Genomic DNA, 18,714 nt, shown 5'->3' with positions numbered 1-18,714 from the left:
CACAATAAAAATTAAGAAATTAGAATTAATGAGGAAAGTAAAGCAGACTGTTCTCACTCATAGGCTAATAAATGTACTTGTCAGATGAGAGCATTGAAGAGTATTGAGTAGAATTTGCAGTACAGAAGCAGAATAGTTGGCCTAACTGATCCATGTCGGTGTTTAAGACCCACACACGCCTCATCCTATCAGCTACCTTTCTATTCCTTTCTCTCTCACGTGTTAATCTAGTTTCCCCTTAAATGAATCTATGCTATTCTCCTCAACAGCCTTGTGGTAGCAACTTCCCCATTCTGACCACCCTCTGCAGAATTTTCTCCTTAATCCCCTTTTGGATTTATTTTCATTATGTGGCCTAGTTTTTGTCTCCCGCACACCACAAGTGGGAGCATCTTCTCTACATCTACCTGTAGCATTCAACTGTTCAGTGTTTGATTATGTATTCGTTTACAATTGATGCTCACCATGCTTGATTAGTTAAGCCTGGGTGCAGACTCAGAAAAAGGTAAACAAAGTTATAGAAAGAGCTAGAAGCCAGAGCTGAAGAATGGAGTAGACATTTTAAAGCACTGAATACAACTTGCTACACATGGGGCTGAATTTTCCCCCCGGTCTAGATTGATCATTTACAACCCACAGAAGTCGCCTCCCGCCATATGTCATTTTGCCCAGTCAGCACATCTGACAATAAAGTCTGTCAGCTCTTTCTGTTAAGGTTTACAATGGAGATCACCCACTTGGTAAAAACTATACCCTGGTATGAAGTCATTATTGGAACATAAGAATCTTTAGGGATAAAAAAAAAGCCTATTTGTTATTTTAGATCTTTCTTTCCTCATTTCCACCTTTCCCTTTGCTCTTCTTTGCCATGTCCCTCTTGTCTTCTTTGGTCTTTGGAAGCTTATCTAACTGCCTCTGAATCTGAATTATTATTGTCCAGAAAAGAGGGGTGACTTGATGCAAAAACTAAGATTATGCATGCGTCTGATTGGGTAGTGTTGCATATATTAGAGCTATGCAGAGATGACACAAGTTTCAATGGGAAGAATTTTCCTGTCAGCGAGCGGGAGCGGGGCCTGCTCGCTGACGCGTAAAATGATGCGCAGTGACATCACGCCCAGATCATTTCACCCTACGCTCTCACACCAGTGTGTTAAAGCCGAGTGCCCGATGACAGGCCTCCACACATAAAGCTCCCCTTCGCCAGGTTTAGAGTTTGGCCTCACCTATCACTCCATGCACCGTTCCATTCTTTTTGACCCCATGGGTTCCTCATCCTGATCATGAAGAGCTTTTCTGCTTTGAAGAAGGCGAAGAGACCGTGCCCAATTCGTACTTTACGGACGTCAGTCACGGCATACGCGTGACCTTTCACCAAGCCGGTGCTCAGGCGGGTTTCCATCTCGGCCGCTGACGTGACCTGCAGTAACCAAAAAGCCAAGGACAGCCGATTAACAACGTAACGCACGGTCCTGAGCTCCGTGTCTCAGAAGGCTCTGGGCTGTGTTAGCTGCAGAAATGGTGAAGGTTCAACACCCCTGAACCAAATAAATCAGACTGATGGGGAGGAAGGATCAACTGGGGACCCATTCCCAATTCCATTCAACGACTCAAGCTTATAAGTATGCCATGTCCGCCCTCCAGAACTAAACATGAAAAATGACTCCAACTGAGTGCAGTGTCGATTCTTGTGCCCTTAGAATGGCATTCCAGTAAGAGAACATAAGAACTGGAGTGGGCCATTCGGCCCATAGAGCCCCTTCGCCACTCAGCAAGACCATGGCTGATCTTCTACCTAAACTCCTTCCTGCGTTATCCCCATGTTGTGATTTGCCTTTAAGGGATATCAGCATGACATCACTAGAAGGGAAATGTGTCATGTGATCCAGTCTTAGTTTCACTTGTGCTTTGAGCAGAGCATGTACACACATAGCTCCGTTGACTTTGAGCTTTATACCTGTGTATAACTGTTTTCATGTGCCTAGTCTTAATAAATGGACACACATGTTTACCCAACCCCTTATGAGTGATTGGTGCCTTGTGTCTTGTAAAGTAAATAAACCCAAGATATTATATCATTTTAATAACACGACAGCCATATCCCTTAATTCCCTCAGTAGCCAAAAAACTGTCAACCTGTTTTGAATATACTCAATGACTAAGAATCCACAGCCATCTGGGGTAAAGAATTCCAAAGGATTCACACCCCTCTGAGTGAATACATTTCTCCTTATCTCAGTCCTAATTGGCTGATTCCTTGTTCTGAAGGGTGACCCCTTCATAATAACAGACAGAAGGGAGGTGGGGGGAGGGGAGGTAGCATTGACTACAGTTCAAAAACACTTCATTGGTTATAAAGCATGTTGGGCCATTTAGAGATTGTAAAGACTCCATAAAAATACAAGCCTTTCCCGGTTTAACTTCTCGACTGAAGGATGGCACTCCTGACAATGCAGCACAGCCTCAGAACTGCACTGGAGCATCAGCCTGGATCTTGTACTCAGGTCCCTGGTGTGGGACTTGAACCCACAACCTTCTGACTGCAAGATGAGAGTGCTACCCACTGAGCCACACCCAACACAATATGGAATAGGCTGCAACTACAAAGGTAATCCCTGTTAGTATTAGCTCTCTAGCCAATAGCAACAAGCGGCGGAAGAAAGTGGAAGCAAGGTTAATATTTACCCTGATCGAGCAGCTGATGAGGCCCTCACGGTTGTATACCTTGAGGAGCTTCTCAAACAGTTGTAGTTTCTGGTCCTCCAGGCCGGCAAAATTCCCCTGGACCAGGTCAATTGGCTCTGATACACCACCTGTAAAATCCACCAATGCATCGGCAGTGTTCCCTCCATCCAGAGACTCGTAGCAGCCCGCTAGTCTGAAAAGGGAATAAGCCAGGTGGTTTCAACTGCAGCAACTTGCATTTATATAGTGCCTTTAACATAGAAACACCCCGAATGCTTCACAGGAACATTATCTGACAAAAATTTGACCACAAGCCATACAAGGAGCTATTAGGAGCCTTGAACAAAAACCCAGTCAGAGGAATAGGTTTTAAGGAGCATCTTTAGAGGAAGGAGCGGGGAATAGAGGTGGAGCGGTTTAAGGAGAGAATTCCAGAGCGTCGGGCTCTTAGGGCCTGGAGCTGAAGGCGTGGCTGCCAATGGTGGAGCAAGAGGCTAGAATTGGAGGAGCCCAGATATCTTGGAGGATTGCAGGGCTGGAGGAGGTTTCAATGTTAGGGAGGTCCATGTAAGATTTGAAAACAAGGATGGAAATTTTTAAAATGGAGGCATTGCTGGATAAGAGTCAATGTAGGTCACTGAGCACAGGGGTGATAGTGTGACTATGGACTAAGGGCTTGGTATGACTACGGACTCAAGCATCGGAGTTTTGGATGATCTCAAGTTTACAGAGGATAGAATGTAGGAGACCAACCAGGAGCGCTTTGGAATAGTCGGGTCTGGAGGCAACGAAGGCATGGATGAGATTTTCAACAGCAGGTGAGGTGACATGAAGTCGGGTGAATTTAGTCGAACATGATTTGCCCTTAACAAGTCCAAGCAGTTTCTCCTTTATTAGTCGAAGTGGCTGTTCATTTTCTCCTGAATTATTGTTTCTAACAGCTTCCACACCTCCAGCGTTACACAGGCTGGCCTATAGCTGCCAGGTTTATCCTTCTCTCCATTTTTGAACAAAGGTGCAACATTTGCAATGCTCCCTGTAGTATAAAGGGTTAATGCTAAATATGTAACTATACAGTGTACATCATCAGTGAAGTAAGAGGTGTCAGCTGTGGCTCAGTTCATAGCACCCTCGCCTTTGAATCAGAGGGTTGTGGGTTCATGTCCCACTCCCGGAAACCAAGAACTGTGATTGTACTTGGAAAGAGTTGCAATCTGTGACTGTTGATAACTCGAAAGAGTATTAGTGAAGTAAGATCACATGATAACAGAGCATTGAGAGAGACAGTTCCATGTCAAGAATTGTGTGGTGACTAACTTGTAAACAGTTAGCATAACGGTAAGTTAAAGATAAGGTTTGCTAATAGCCTTGCCTCCAGCCTTATCTGTAAGTCCAAGACTAGGACTACCACATAACGCACCAAAGACAACAATAACAGACCACCCCTGTCCTTTGGCACCACCCCTGTATCTAAGGACAGAGCCTAACCAATTTCTTCCCTTACTTCCCTCAGCAACTTCGGATGTATCCCATCTGGACCTGGTACTACCTAGCGATGTATCAGTAATTACATTGCATAGCAATTACATTATTAAAGACAATTGCTAATTAAAAACATGTGATGGGCATTGGGTCTCTCATCAAAAAACAGTATAAGTAGATACAGCTGGAGTTCTCTGGTGTGGAAGATACTAGGAAGTCTGTTGCACTAAAGAACTGTCTCAAGAATGAACCAACTGTGGGAAAGTCTAGCTTTCGTTTTATTCTTCCCCCACAAGCACTTATTGTGAGTGACACTATCAGCCTCTCTAGTGCATCCTCTTTATCTGTTTTTATCTCATCTAGTATCTCAGCAATGTTCTCATTTAGCATAGCTTTTAAGTCCTTTTCCTTGGTAAACAGTGATGCAAGGAACTCATTTATTACCTTAGCCATGCTTTCTGTCACCATCAATACATTTCTGTTGCTTAGCAACCCCCTTATTGTCAATATGCCTCTCGGGGACTTTGGATTCCCTCTTGAGTTAACTGCCAACCTAGTTTCACCCTGTCTCTTTGCCACTCTTACCCCCACCTTTCACTTCGCTTCTGACTTTTTATATTCAGCTTGATCCTTTGTTGAATTATCAAGTTAATGTCTCCATGAGCCTCGTTTTTCCTGTTTCATTCCAATTTCTAACTTCTTTGTTATCTTTAACAGTAGCACCTCTGATTGCCAGACCAGCCAGGATGTTTTTTTTCTTTAATTCATTCATTCATTCTTAGAAATGCAAGCATTGATGGCCAGACTGATGTTTATGTTTAACAACCAGTGGGTTGTTAGGATGGCAACACAAAAAGCAAAACACTACAGATACTGGAAATCTGAAATTTAAAATGGAAAATACTAGAGGAAATGCACAGCAGGTCAGACAGCATCTGTGGAGAGAGAAACAGTTCACCTATCAGAACTGAGAAAAGATAGAAATGTAATAGGTTTTGACCGAGTGAAAGTAGGAAGGAAGAACAAAAAAGGGTGGAGGGCAGGAGAGATTAAATAACAAAAGATTTCATGGTACAAAAGCCAAAGGGGCTGGTAATGGGTGAAGCAAAGAAACAAAAAAATGTGTCCAGATGAGGTGTGAATGGCTAGATAGCAGCCATCTGAAATCAAAGCAAAGGGAGGAAGAAGGAGAACAAAACTAACCATTAAAAAAATAAGAAACCAGATGGAGGCAGAGATTATGGTCTGAAATTGTTGAACTCAATATTGAGTCCAGAAGGCTTAGAGTGCCCAGTTGAAAGATGAAGTGCTGTTCCTTGAGCTTGTGTTGAGCTCCATTGGAACACAGCAGCAGGCCAAGGACAGAAAAGTCAGAGTGCGAGCAAGGTGGAGAATTGAAATAACAAGCGACAACAAGCTCAGGACCATGCTTGTGGACTGAATGGAGGAGTTCTGCAAAGGGGACACCCGGTTGGTGATCTTCCCAATGTAGAGTTGCCAAGACTGTGCAGCAGGCAGCTAAGAGTCAACCACATTGGCATCAGACTAATGTAAAGAGAATATTATGTTTCCTAATGTTAATGTGGGATACTGTGAAGCAGGTTTGTGGTGGCTGTGTGTGTGTTGTGTGTGAGACTAATTTAATTAAACCGAAGACAGTCAGATTGCAAGGTTTAAATCATCAAAGGGTTAGGTGTAAAAGCAGGCACTTTGAAATGGAAATGGGTGAGCTAAGATGAGATCCCAGTAGATACAGTATGAATGGGAATTTGCATTAGGAGATAAGTGAGGAGCTGCTGAATTTCAACAAGGCATAACAGGAAGTTTTACAAGTGGCAAAGATTGTAAATAAATAAGGCAAAGTTATTAAGTTTATTTTTCCTGAAAGTGCTGGCCATAATGACAACATGAAAGACTTTTATATTCTGGGAAAGGTGACTTCCAAAGAAAGTTTAGAGCAACAGGTTTAGAAATAAAAAGGGGAGAAAATATATTTTAAGGGAAGATTGAAAGCTGTATGAGGTGAGTGGCCATGTGAGATCTTGAAAGGTGGGCTGTGTGAAGACAGACCTGTGAAAAGCAGCCTCTAGCCACCCCAGAGAAGCGCTTGTTTGTTCCAGAAAGCAAGGGTTTGTTACAAGCCTTGGATTTCCATTGTCGAGTGATTAGGATATGGATGCCATGTGAAATATCTCCCTTTTGGCTACAGTGCATGCCTTGTGGTAATATTATTGGATGTATTATAGCTCGAGAATCTATTTGGACTGTTGCTTGGAAAAGTGTTTATTTGGAAGTCTAGCTAAGTAGAAATCTTTTGGGAAATGATGTAAGACTAAATTTTAACTGTGTAACTGTAATATTGTGTTTAAGGTTTCTTTTCTTATGTTAATAAATGTTTTAATTTAATATCTAAAATCTCAAAGTGGTAGTGGAATCTTTACTTCTGACTTCAGTGCACATAGCTTCTTGTAATAAAAAGTACAAATGGCAAATCGTTGAGATAGTTTGGCCAAGTTTCCTTTTGGGTTTGGTCAGCCCGGCAATTATCACCTGCCATATCATAACACTAGAGTCACATATAGGCCAGACCAGGTACATAGAATTTACAATGCAGAAGTAGGCCATTCAGCCCAACTGGTCTATGCCAGTGTTTATGCTCCACACGAGTCCCCCTCTCACCCTACCACACGTAACCCCATCGCTCTGTCATTCTATTCCTTCCTCCCATGAACTCCTGTTACATGTATCTATTCTATTTTCCTCAACCAGGTGGCAGCAAGTTTCACATTCTCGTCACTCCTGGGTAAAGAAGTTTCTCCTGAATTCTTGATTGGATTTACTGGTGACATATGCTCCCTCTTAAGCTGCGCGGCCCCATACCAACCCAAAAGTTTCCACACAGACCACACACACAAATTGCCCAAGTCCTCTACATGTACAGACTTGCAAAAGATTTAAAGGGGCCGTGCACTTAAATGAATCACCTGTACAATTCAAAGAATAATTAGAGGGCACATTGCTCCTGACAATGTGAAATTTATATCACTAGTTTCGGATACCTCTAAGTGGAAACTGTAAAAAGGTGACAGGTTTCCTTCCCTAAAAGGCACAAGTTGGGTTATTACAACATTCCAACAACTTCACGGTCACCTTTTGCTTTTAAATAGTACATCTCAAAGTTTATTATTATATTTCCTTTCTTAAAACAGTAATCAGATTCTGAAACTGGTCTCATGGTCAGATTTGAGCTCACGTTCTTTGGATTTGAGGTCCCATAACATAACCACTACAAAAGCAAGCATAAGCACTACACTGCCACGCCCCTAGCCAAGCTGTACAGCTACAACACTGGCATCTACCCGGCTATGTGGAAAATTGCCCAGGTATATCTTGCACAAAAAGCAGGACAAATCCAACTTGGCTAATTACCACCCCATCAGTTTACTCTCGATCATCTGTAAAGTAACGGAAGGAGTCATCAACAGTGCTATCAAGCGGCACTTGCTTAGCAATAACCTGCTCACTGACACTCAGTTTGGGTTCCGCCAGGGTCACTCAGCTCCTGACCTCATTACAGCCTTTGTTCAAACATGGACAAAAGAGCTGAATTCCAGAGGTGAGGTGAGAGTGACTGCCCTTGACATCAAGGCCGCATTTGACCGAGTGTGGCATCAAGCGGCCCTAGCAAAACTGGAGTCAATGGGAATCGGGGAGAAAACTCTCCACTGTTTGGAGTCTTATCTAGCACAAAAGAAGAAGCTTGTGGTTGTTGGAGGCCAATCATCTCAGTTCCAGGACTTCACTGCAGGAGTTCCTCAGGATAGTGTCCTGGGCCCAACCATCTTCAGCTGCTTCATCAATGACCTTCCTTCCATCATAAGGTCAGAAGTGGGGTTGTTCGCTGATGATTGCACAATGTTCAGCACCATTCATGACTCCTCAGACACCAAAGCAGTCCATGTCCAAATGCAGCACAGCCTGGTCAATATCCAGGCTTGGCTGACACGTGGCAAGTAACGTTCTTGCCACATAAGTGCCAGATAATGACCATCTCTAACAAGAGAGAATCTAAGCATCGCCATTGACATTCAATGGCATTACCATCACTGAATCCCCACTATCAACATCCTGGGGGTCACCATTGACCAGAAACTGAACTGGACTAGCCATATAAATACTGTGGCTACAAGAGCAGGTCAGAGGCTAGGAATCCTGTGATGAGTAATTCACCTCCTGACTCTCCAAAGCCTGTCCACTAGGCACAAGTCAGGAGTGTGATGGAATACTCTTCACTTGCCTGAATGAGTGCAGCTCCAACAATACTCAAGAAGCTAGACACCATCCAGGACAAAGCAACCCACAAATATTCACTCCCTCCACCACTGATGCACAGTTGCAGCTCACCACAGCCTTCTCAAGGGCAATTAGGGATGGACAATAAATGCTGGCCTAGGCAGCGAAGCCCACATCCCATGCATGAATGAAGAAAAACACTACCTTACTACCTTTTGAAGCCAGTGCCATCTTTGTTCTTCACATCTTAACTAGTCATTGAATAGATACATGTCCAATCCCTTCCTCAGCCTACTTCAACACACATGCAGCAATGTCACGAGAAAATAGTCACCTCTAAGAACCCCTCTAATCACACACCATCTTGACATGGGCGTATAACACCGTTCCTTCATCACCCGGTCAAAAGTCCCTGGCTATCACCTTCATGGGGGCACCATCAGCAGAAGAAATGCAGGTAAGGTGAGGGTCCACAATCACCCTTCTTGGGATGAGTATTCAAAAGGGAATTGGTTTGCTACCTGAAAAGAGAGAATGTGCAAGGTTATGGGGATAAGGCAGGGGAGCGGGACTAGGTGGAATGCTCTTACAAAGAGCCAGTGCAGACTTGATGGGCTGAATGGCCTCCCTCTGCACTGTAAAGGTACTGTGATACTGTGAGTAGGCATGGGTAATACAATGGCTGCCTTTCCAGTGATTCGTTTCTGGATGTGGGCAACAGAAAATTAAGTAATTTTTAACAATTAATTAATGTTGTGTAACATTCACACCACACAAGTGTCAGGCAATGACCATCTCCAACAAGAGTGAATCCAACCATCACCCCTTGATGTTCAATGGCATTACCATCACTGAATCCCCACTGTCAACATCTTGGGGGTTACCATTGACCAGAAACTGAACTGGACTAACCATATAAATACTGTGGCTACAAGAGCAGGTCAGAGGCTGGGAATCCTGCGACAAGTAACTCACCTCCTGATTCCCCAAAGTCTGTCCACCATCTACAAGGCACAAGTCAGGGTAGTGATGGAATACTCCCCACTTGCCTGAATGAGTGCAGCTCCCACAGCACTCAGGAAGCTGGACACTGTCCAGGACAAAGCAGTCCGCTTGATTGGCACCACATCCACAAACATTCACACCCTCCACCACCAACGCACAGTAGCAGCAGTGTGTACCATTTACAAGATGCACTGCAGGAATTCACCAAGGCTCCTTAGACAGCACATTCCAAACCCATGACCACTACCACCTAGAAGGACAAGGGCAGCAGATGGATGGGAACACCACTACCTGGAGGTTCCCCTCCAAGTCACTCAACATCCTGATTTGGAGTTATATCGCCGTTCCTTCACTGTCACTGGGTCAAAATCCTGGAACTCCCTCCCTAACAGCACTGTGGGTGTCCCTACACCACATGGACTGCAGCGGTTCAAGAAGGCAGCTCACCGCCACCTTCTCAAGGGCAACTAGGGATGGGCAATAAATGCTGGCCCAGCCAGCGATGCCGACATCCTTGGAATGAATAAAAAAAAAAGTACAAGCCCGAAGTCACTGGCTTGTCATAAGGAGCAGGAATACTGGCTGATCCCCTCCAGCCCAAGAGGCCAGGGGCACCAGTTCCTTCTGCTTGCAGCCAAAATCATAGGTATTACCAAAGTCCACCTAGTTAACCTGGTTAATATGATTCATTATAATAGAGCTGTTGATTAATCATATCAATCAATCTCTATTAATCATTCTACAGCAGATCCAGACCTGGAATGGGGAAAACCCCCAGCAGTGGAGAGGTTTGGGAACCCTAGGTGCAAATTCACCTTTATTTCTGACAGAAATTTATCGCATTTTCATTTGAATGACCCAATACCACCTGCTCCCACCTACTATAAAACTGAGCCCATCCAAAACTCTGCTGCCAATATCCTTACCCGCGCCAGGTCCCATTCCCCTATCACCTCTGTGCTTGTTGACCTACATCAGTTCCTGGTGAAGCAATGCCTCGATTTCAAAATTCTCACCCTCCTTTTTCAAATCCTTCCATGGCCTCACTCCTCCAGCCCCACAATCCTCTGAGATACTTGCATTTCTCCAACACTGGCCTCTATTTTAATCATTCCACGATTGGCCATGTCTTCAGCTGCCTGGGCCTTAAGTTCTGGAATTTCCTCCCTAAACCTCTCCACCTCTCTCTCCTCCTTTAAGACACTCCTTAAATCTACCGCTTTGACTCAGTTTTTTTTGCTCACCTATCCTGATATCTCCGATGTGGTGGTGCTAAAATTTCTTCAATAACACTCCCATGGATAGCCTTGGGATAATTGACGACATTAACACTGCCATATAAATGCAAGTTGTTGTTGTTTCCACAGTGTCCTAGTGCTCCATAGATTGGCCATTTGCTCACCAAAATATTGTTTCTGTAGGTTAGTTTGAAATTTACACCCTTTCGATTGCAGGCTGTATCCTCTGGTCCTACTGTTCCAGACAAGATAAAATAGCTATTCATAGTCTAGAGTATCCAGAACACTAAAATCAGCCATAAATAAAAACAAGGAGCTGGAAAAACTCAGCAGGTCTGGCAAAATCTGTGGAGGGAAACAGAGTTAAAGTTTCGAGTCCGCATGACTCTTCGGAGCCACTAATCAGCCATCATATAAAGGGATGTACAGGTGATGGTGGTTATTTTACTGGACTGGTAATCCAGAGGCCTTGACTAATGATCCAGAGACATGAGTTCAAATCCCACCACAGCAGCTGGTGGAATTTAAAGTCAACTAATTAATAAATCTGGAATAAAAAGCTAGTCTTAGTAATAGTGACCATGAAACCGCTAGATTGTTGTAAAAGCCCACCTGACTCACCTAAACCTTTTAGGGAATGAAATCTATAATCCTTATCTGATTTGTCCCATTGTGACTCCACAGTGTGGTTTTTTTTCTGAACTGCCCTCCGAAATGATGTAGCAAACCTTCGCGACTGCTGGCCTTTCCAGAGATGTTCATATCATATCATTTTAGGGGGAAGGTGGTGGCGTAATGGTAATGTCACTGAATTATAGTAATCCAGAGGTCCAGGCTAATGCTCTGGGGACATGGGTTCAAATCCTACCATTGCAGCTGGTGGAATTTAAATTTAATTAATAACTCTGGAAATAAAAACTAGACGCAGTTAGAGTGACCATGAAACCATTCTTGACTGTCATAAAAACCCATCAGGTTGACTAATGTCCTTTAGGGAAGGAAATCTGCCCGTCTTTACCTGATCTGGCCTACGTGTAACTCCAGATCCATAGTTATGTGGCTGACTCTCAAATGGCCTAGCAAGCCACTCAAGTTGTATCAAACTGCTCCCAAAGTCTAAAAGGAATGAACTCCCTCCCTGACAGCACAACATGGACTGCAGCAGTCCAAACAGGCAGCTCAATTCCACCTTCTCGAGGGTAATTAGAGATGGACAATAAATGCTGGTCTAGCCAGTGATACCCAAAACCTGTGAATGTAGAAATAAAAAGAAAAAAAATTGGCCCTCGACCACCTCTTTCCAGCGCCAGCACGCCATTTATATAATAGCTCCTTCTAATCCAATCCCACGATCGTTGGGGTCGGCCCTTTCTACATCCTTTCAATAGTTGCAAGTTCAATAGTAAACATGACACATTAAGGAAAGGCCAGGGCTACGGAAGTGGGGATTGGTTTCTGCACACGATTGAGCCCTAGCTTTCATTGCCAGAGAGGCTCCGGCGCTGATTTATGTTGCCTGGGGTATCTTAACAGCACCAGCAAGCAATACCGGACGCCAATTAGTTCTGGTCTATAAGTCAGATACCGCAGCCAACTCCCAGCATTCCCCTCGTAGCCAGGCTCACTGCCGTCCTTCTTCATCTTCTTCATCTCAATAGGGTTTTCAGTCTGGCGCCTGGCATCTACCCCACAGGCCGTGGGCACAGCTTCTCGACAATTCTCTATTCTGGGGGGGTTCTGGGTGCTGATTTGTTTCTCTTTATTACACAAAACCACTGAGTTGGCTGAGCCACGTGACCCCACCGGGTGACGGCCGCATGCGCAAAGACATGCTCGATGGAGAGCCCGCTATCGGCACGAGCCCATGTCTGTGATACAAGGATGTCTGCAAGTGAGATTTCAGGTTGACTGGGGTTGGATTGATGCATGGGGAGTCCTCATTGCTGACCAGGCAATGCTTGGAGGCAAGCAGTGAAAAAGGACATGGAAAAGCAGAGGACAAAAAGATGACCAGACGGCGAGAAAGAGAGCCCACCGGAAGAAACAAAAAAGCACATCAGTCGACCTCGGGCCAACACTATTCACCTGTACCAGCTGCAGAAGGGACTGGCACTCGCGAAACAGCCTCTACAGCCACAACAGACTGTGTCCAATACAGAAGTGACACACACCCTGGGCACAGTCCATCATCTCCCTGGATGGACAGATGCCATCACACAAAACAGTAAATAACATTTTCTATAGCGCTATCAAGAGATTCAAAATTCTAATCCCAGTTAATTAGAACCTTACAGCACAGAGGGAGGCCACTTGCCATCTCATATCTGAGACAGCTCTTTGTCCCAATTAGCCCCACTCCTCCGCTCTTTCCCCATAGAGGCATAATGGCACAGAAGGTCACCATTCAGCCCATCAAGTTCATGTCGGCTCTCTGTGGAGCAATCTAGTCAGTCCCATTCCTTCACTCTATCCCTAGCGCCTGTCCAATTTCCTTTGAAAATTGCTGATTGTCTCTACTTCCACCGCCCTCATTACCACTCACTGTGGGGGAATAAAGTTCCTCCTCACATCCTCCTGTATCTCTTTCCCAAAACCTGTACAATCAACCAATAGCCCTTAAAATTTTTCTCTCAAGTCTGCATCCAATCCCCTTTTGGAAGTTACTATTGAATCTGCTTCCACTACTCCCTCAAGCAGGAGATTCCAGGTCATAACAGCTCACTGGGTTAAAAAAGGTCTCCTTATCTCCCCCTCTGGTTCTTTTGTCAATTATCATAAATCTGTGTCCTATACTTACTGACCCTCCCTCCAGTGGAAACAGTTTCTCTTTATTTACTCTATCAAACTACCAATGGACACTTCTACCTTATCTTGACTTATCCTTCACTGCTCAAAGGAGTGTACTCAGACTCCTAGATGTCTACAGCATAGAAGGAGGCCATTTGGCCCATCGTGTCCACGCCGGTCAACAAACATCTGACTACACTAGCCCCCATTTTCCAGCGCTTGGCCCATAGCCCTGGAGGCTATGGCAATGCAAGTGAATATCTAAATACTTCTTAAATGTTACAAGAGTTTCTGATTCAACCACCCTTTCAGGCAGTGAGTTCCAAGCTCCCACCACCCTCTGGGTGAAAAGATTTCTCCTCAACTCCCCTCTTAGCCTTCTACCTCTTACCTTAAATCCATGCCCTCTGGTTATTGACCCCTCTACTAATGGAAAAAAGTGCCTTCCTATCCACCCTATCTATGCCCCTCAATCTTATACGCCTCTAATCAGGTCCCCTCTCAACCTTCGCTGCTCCAAGGAAAACAACCCCAGTCTGTCCAATCTTTCCTCATAGCTCAGACCCTCCAGCCCAGGCAGCATCCTGGTAAATCTCCTCTGTAACCCCAGCTTCTCCTGTCTCTCTACGTGACTAAACTCCATCATTTATGGTACCATTCTAGTCATTTTCCCCATCACCCTCACTAAAGACCCCAGATAATGCTTTCAACTGGATATTTAATTATCATCTTTTACAAGTCTGTTTTATTACTGGTGCAAAAGGTTTTAATACCGGGTTACATTCATTTGCACATTCATGCAAATCTTCTGTGCTTCTAACTGCCTTAAGGTTATCCAGCATGAAACAACATAAAAATATTTTTCACTACATCCTGATCTTCATTTTAATACAAAAACAAATATTACAGAGTAGTTCTAGATTTTCCATAAAGTAAAAAATGATTAAAACTTGACAATATTATAGTGGAATTTTTTTTCCTATAGCTTTGTCTCTCGAGCAACCTTATTATTTCTGGCAAATTAAATTATACAAAATAACCAGAGACTGTCGGGATTTAAAAAATGTTTAACAATTTGCATCGCTGCAGTTTAAGCAGTATAAATAAATGAGCTTTCAGAACTGGCACATTCACTCCGAATATTTAGCTTGGATGGAAAATGCTTTGGATTTTCAGCACCGAAGCCACTCTTGCCCTGATCCCCAATTCTCCTCATACTAGTTCATCTAAGCACCAAAGCACATCTCTCTCTCTCTCCCCATGCCACACCCTCCACCCTGACCCTCTCCATCTCCGGGCACACTCCAATAATGAAGTAGGAATCAGACACAATAGAAAATGGGACACATTCATAGAAACATAGAAAAAAAATAGAAGCAAGAGTAGGTCATTTGGCCCTTTGAGCCTGCTCCGCCATTCAATCTGATCATGGCTGATCCTCTATCTCGACGCCATACTCCCACCCTCTCCCTTGATGCCTTTAGAGTCCAGAAATCTATTTCTTTCTTAAATATATTCAGTGACTTGGCCTCCACAGCCCTCTATGGTAGAGAATTCCACAGGTTCACCACCCTCTGAGTGAAGAAGTTTCTCCTCATCTCAGTCCTAAATGGCCTGCCCCGTATCCTGAGACTGTGACCCCCAGCCAGAGGAAACATCCTCCCTGTATCCAAACTGTCCAGCCCTGTCAGAATTTTATACGTTTCAGTGAGATCCCCTCTCATTCTTCATTTGGTAAATTGCACCTGAAGTATCTCAGATTTGGACTGATTAGTTTTCCACGCAAGAAGCATTTACACTACACAAGGGGAGATGGTGACATAGTGGTAATGTCACTGGGCTATAGGAATCCAGAGGCCCAGGCTAATGCCCTGGGGACATGGGTTCAAATCCCAACACCGCAGCAGCTGGTGGAATTTAAATTCAACTAATAAAATCTGAAAGCTAATCTCAGTTATGGTGACCATAAAAGTATAATTGGTTGTCGTAAAAAAAGATAACTGGTTCACTAATGTCCTGTAGGGAAGGCAATCTATCATTCTTACCTGGTCTGACTACATGTGACTCCAGGCCCACAGCAATGCGGTTGACTTTTAACTACCTGACTGGTATATTCCAAAAGACTACTTGCGGAGGGGTGCACTACCCCACTCAGTTCAAGGGCAATTATGGATGGGCAACAAGTGCTGGCTTTGCCAGAAATGTCCACATCCCAGGAAAGACTAAGGAAAATGTGCCTGGCAGTGACCATCTTCAACAAGGGATGACATTCAATGGCATTACCATTGCTGAATCCTCCACCATCCTGGGGGTTACCGTTGACCAGAAGAGAACTGGACCAGCCATATAAATACTGTGGCTACAAGGGCAGGTCGGGGGCTGGGAATTCTGCAGCAAGTAGCACACCACCTGATTCTCCAAAGCCTGGCCACCATCTACAAGGCACAAGTCAGGAGTGTGATGGAATACTCCCCGCTTGCCTGGATGAGTGTAACTCCCACAACACTCAAAATGCTCACGCCTTCCAGGACAAAGCAGCCCCGCTTGACTGGCACCATCTTCAACGTCCCACTCCCTCCACCACCGATGTATAGTGGCGGCAGTGTGCACCATCTACAAGATACACTGCAGCAACTCACCAAGGCTCCTCTGGCAGCACCTTCCAAACCCATGGCCAAGGAGAAGGGCAGCAGGTGCGTGGGAACACCACCACCTGCAGGTTCCCCTCCAAGTCACTCACCATCCTGACTTGGAAATATATCGCCGTTCCTTCACTGTCGCTGGGTCAAAATCATGGAACTCTCTCCCTAACAGCACTGTGGGTGTACCTACGCCACATGGGCTGCAGTGGTTCAGGAAGGCGGCTCAACACCACCTTCTCAAGGGCAAGTGGAATGGGCAGGAAATGCTGGCCTAGCCAGTGACACTCGCATACTCAATGTATTTTTTTTTAAGTGTGTTGAGGCATTTATGGGTGACATGATGAAGGATTGCGTCCATGCAATTCTTTTGTAGTACTCCAGCAAGACTGCTGGTATTCCTGATCTCTTAAGCAGCTGTTCTAAAGTTTCTTTCATAGAGCAATAACTATCTCCAGGTACATAATTTACTACCCTGTGTATGAGATGCATTGCAACTAACTTCTCTGAGTAGAGTTCCCTATGACATTAACTCCTTGTTCACTTGTGACCCATGGGTTTTGACCCAGGCTACCTATTTGGGATCTGGACTGACTGATACTTTGTCCCCTTCACCATCAGGCCAGACTGCCTGAAGGTGCTGGGGATACGGTTCGGACTGACTGGAGCATGCGCTAGAAACTGTATGGTGAAACAAAAACTGGGCATGTGGGAGTGATGCTCCATCTCCATTGTGGGTAAGAACCTGGTCATCAGGTGTGAGGCGTTCTCGACGTTGCTGTACGTGGCACAGGCCCAGACCATTCCTCACTCCCGCACTGTGGTAATCACCCAAGCCATCTTCCGCTTTATCTGAAGGTGGAAAATGGACTGTCTTCGCTGGGACATGATGTACAAACTTCTAGATGAAGGAGGAGAAAGCATACCCAACATCGTGCTCTTTCTGATGGCCATCTTTGTGTGTTGTGTACTGATGAGTTAATTATAAGCAGATGTGTACATAAAGAGTCAGCCAGCACTGGAGGACAGGGTGTTAGAGTGGAGAAGTAAGCTTTGTGTGCATAGACCCTTGATACGCAAACACCAAGTGTCACTACGTGCTGAGGTTCTACCTGTACCTAGCGTTGTGAAGGATGGGTCTGGCCATGTTGCCGTAGAACTTGGGACCATAGTTGGACCTTGCTGTAACACCCTCATGGAAAAGTTTAAGCAAAAAAACACCTTTGACCACAAGTCCATCAGGCAGCGGTCTGCATGTAACATCTGAGAGGCTCTGCGGGTAAAAGAGATGGTGGATCCTGTTGGATGGTTCCCTGAGCAGACTGTCAAAGTGGTTTGGCAGCAGGCTTCATTGCCAGAACTTTCAACAAGCACCAAGATGTAGCTGGGCTGGTGGGGAGTGTTAGTATCTAATAGGTTCTGTTGATGGATGTTAAATACCCAGTAGTTTAAGGTTACAAGGTGAACAGGTTTTGGATATTGATCAGTTAATTATACTCGGGTGTGTATATAAAGAAGAGTCAACCAGCACTGGGTGTCTGGTGTTAGAGTGGAGAAGCAATAAACATTCTCCAGCAAAGCATCCTAGTCTCACTATCTTCTTCACAACCAGGCTTTTGAATTTCTCTGACAATGAGAGAGGCCCTCCCCATCAGATCCTTCCTCTGCACCCAGAGTCTCATCCCATCTGCACATTGCCCTCGGTTGCTGTGTTGGGAAAGAGACCATTGTTCACCTCTTTCTGGAATGTGCATTTTGCAAAGGAGGTCTGGAGAGAGATGCAGTGGCTTTTGTGGACGTTCATCCCGAGCAGCTCTGCGATGCAGGACTCTGTGCTCTATGGGCTGCTCTGAGGTGAACTGCAGCTGGAGGATCATCAACTTGGTGAAAGACGCTCTTTTGTCTGCCCGAAACCTGTTGGTCTTCCAGTGCAGAGAGTTGTTCATGACCCAGTGTTGCAGACTGGCACATTCCAAGGTCCAGGATTACGTGCTGCTGCCTCTTCCGTCCAGGGCCTGAAGCTGCACAGTGATTGCATCATCAACAGCGTGACGGGAAGAGAAGAGAAAAGGACATTCGGGTGCCTCTAAATGCCAACATTTACCAACTAATCACCTTTTAAAAAATATTCCGTAGGAGGTCACGTGATGGGAATGGTGTAAGACAAGGCTGAAGACAGCTCCCACGATTTCTGTAATTTATCCCTGTAAAACTTACTGATATTGGGTTAAAAGGTTTAGCTTTTTGACTGTCAGTGTTTTGGGGTTTATTCTGACACTCAACACACATTCGAAATGCCTAAACCCAGAGACAAATGCAATCGGAATGAAACCAGGCCTGGTGCTTTATCGACTGCATTGTCCGATATTACAGCTGATAACAACATGATGGTTTTCTGCGTTGAATTTAATTCTGTCAGCACACCTGCTGACTCATAGAGCACTATTCTCACTGAATTTGATGGACTCCATTCGGAACTGCGTTCCTCTGTCGCTACTCTACAAGCCTCAGTTGCTGCTCTACAAGCCTCTGTTGCTGCTCTACAAGCCTCTGTTGCTGCTCTACAAGCCTCTGTCGCCTCCTTC

General features: G+C 44.8%; 1 protein-coding gene across 1 annotated transcript in view; it reads right to left on the bottom strand.

The window, feature by feature from the left end:
- capn5a (calpain 5a) overlaps window positions 1-18,714 on the bottom strand; it is a 109,443-nt gene that overhangs the window by 18,140 nt on the left and 72,589 nt on the right. The window contains exons 5-6 of the mRNA XM_078545042.1: window positions 2,686-2,878; window positions 1,227-1,420 (exon numbers count right to left, since the gene is read on the bottom strand). Coding sequence (XP_078401168.1) covers window positions 1,227-1,420; window positions 2,686-2,878 — 387 coding nt within the window. The remainder of the gene's footprint in view (window positions 1-1,226; window positions 1,421-2,685; window positions 2,879-18,714) is intronic.

The sequence above is a fragment of the Cetorhinus maximus genome, chromosome 7 (assembly GCF_964194155.1).
Source record: "Cetorhinus maximus chromosome 7, sCetMax3.hap1.1, whole genome shotgun sequence".
NCBI classification, from domain to species: Eukaryota; Metazoa; Chordata; class Chondrichthyes; order Lamniformes; family Cetorhinidae; genus Cetorhinus; species Cetorhinus maximus.
The sequence above is the reverse complement of the archived record's forward strand: the minus strand, read 5'-3'. Positions and strand labels throughout refer to the sequence as shown.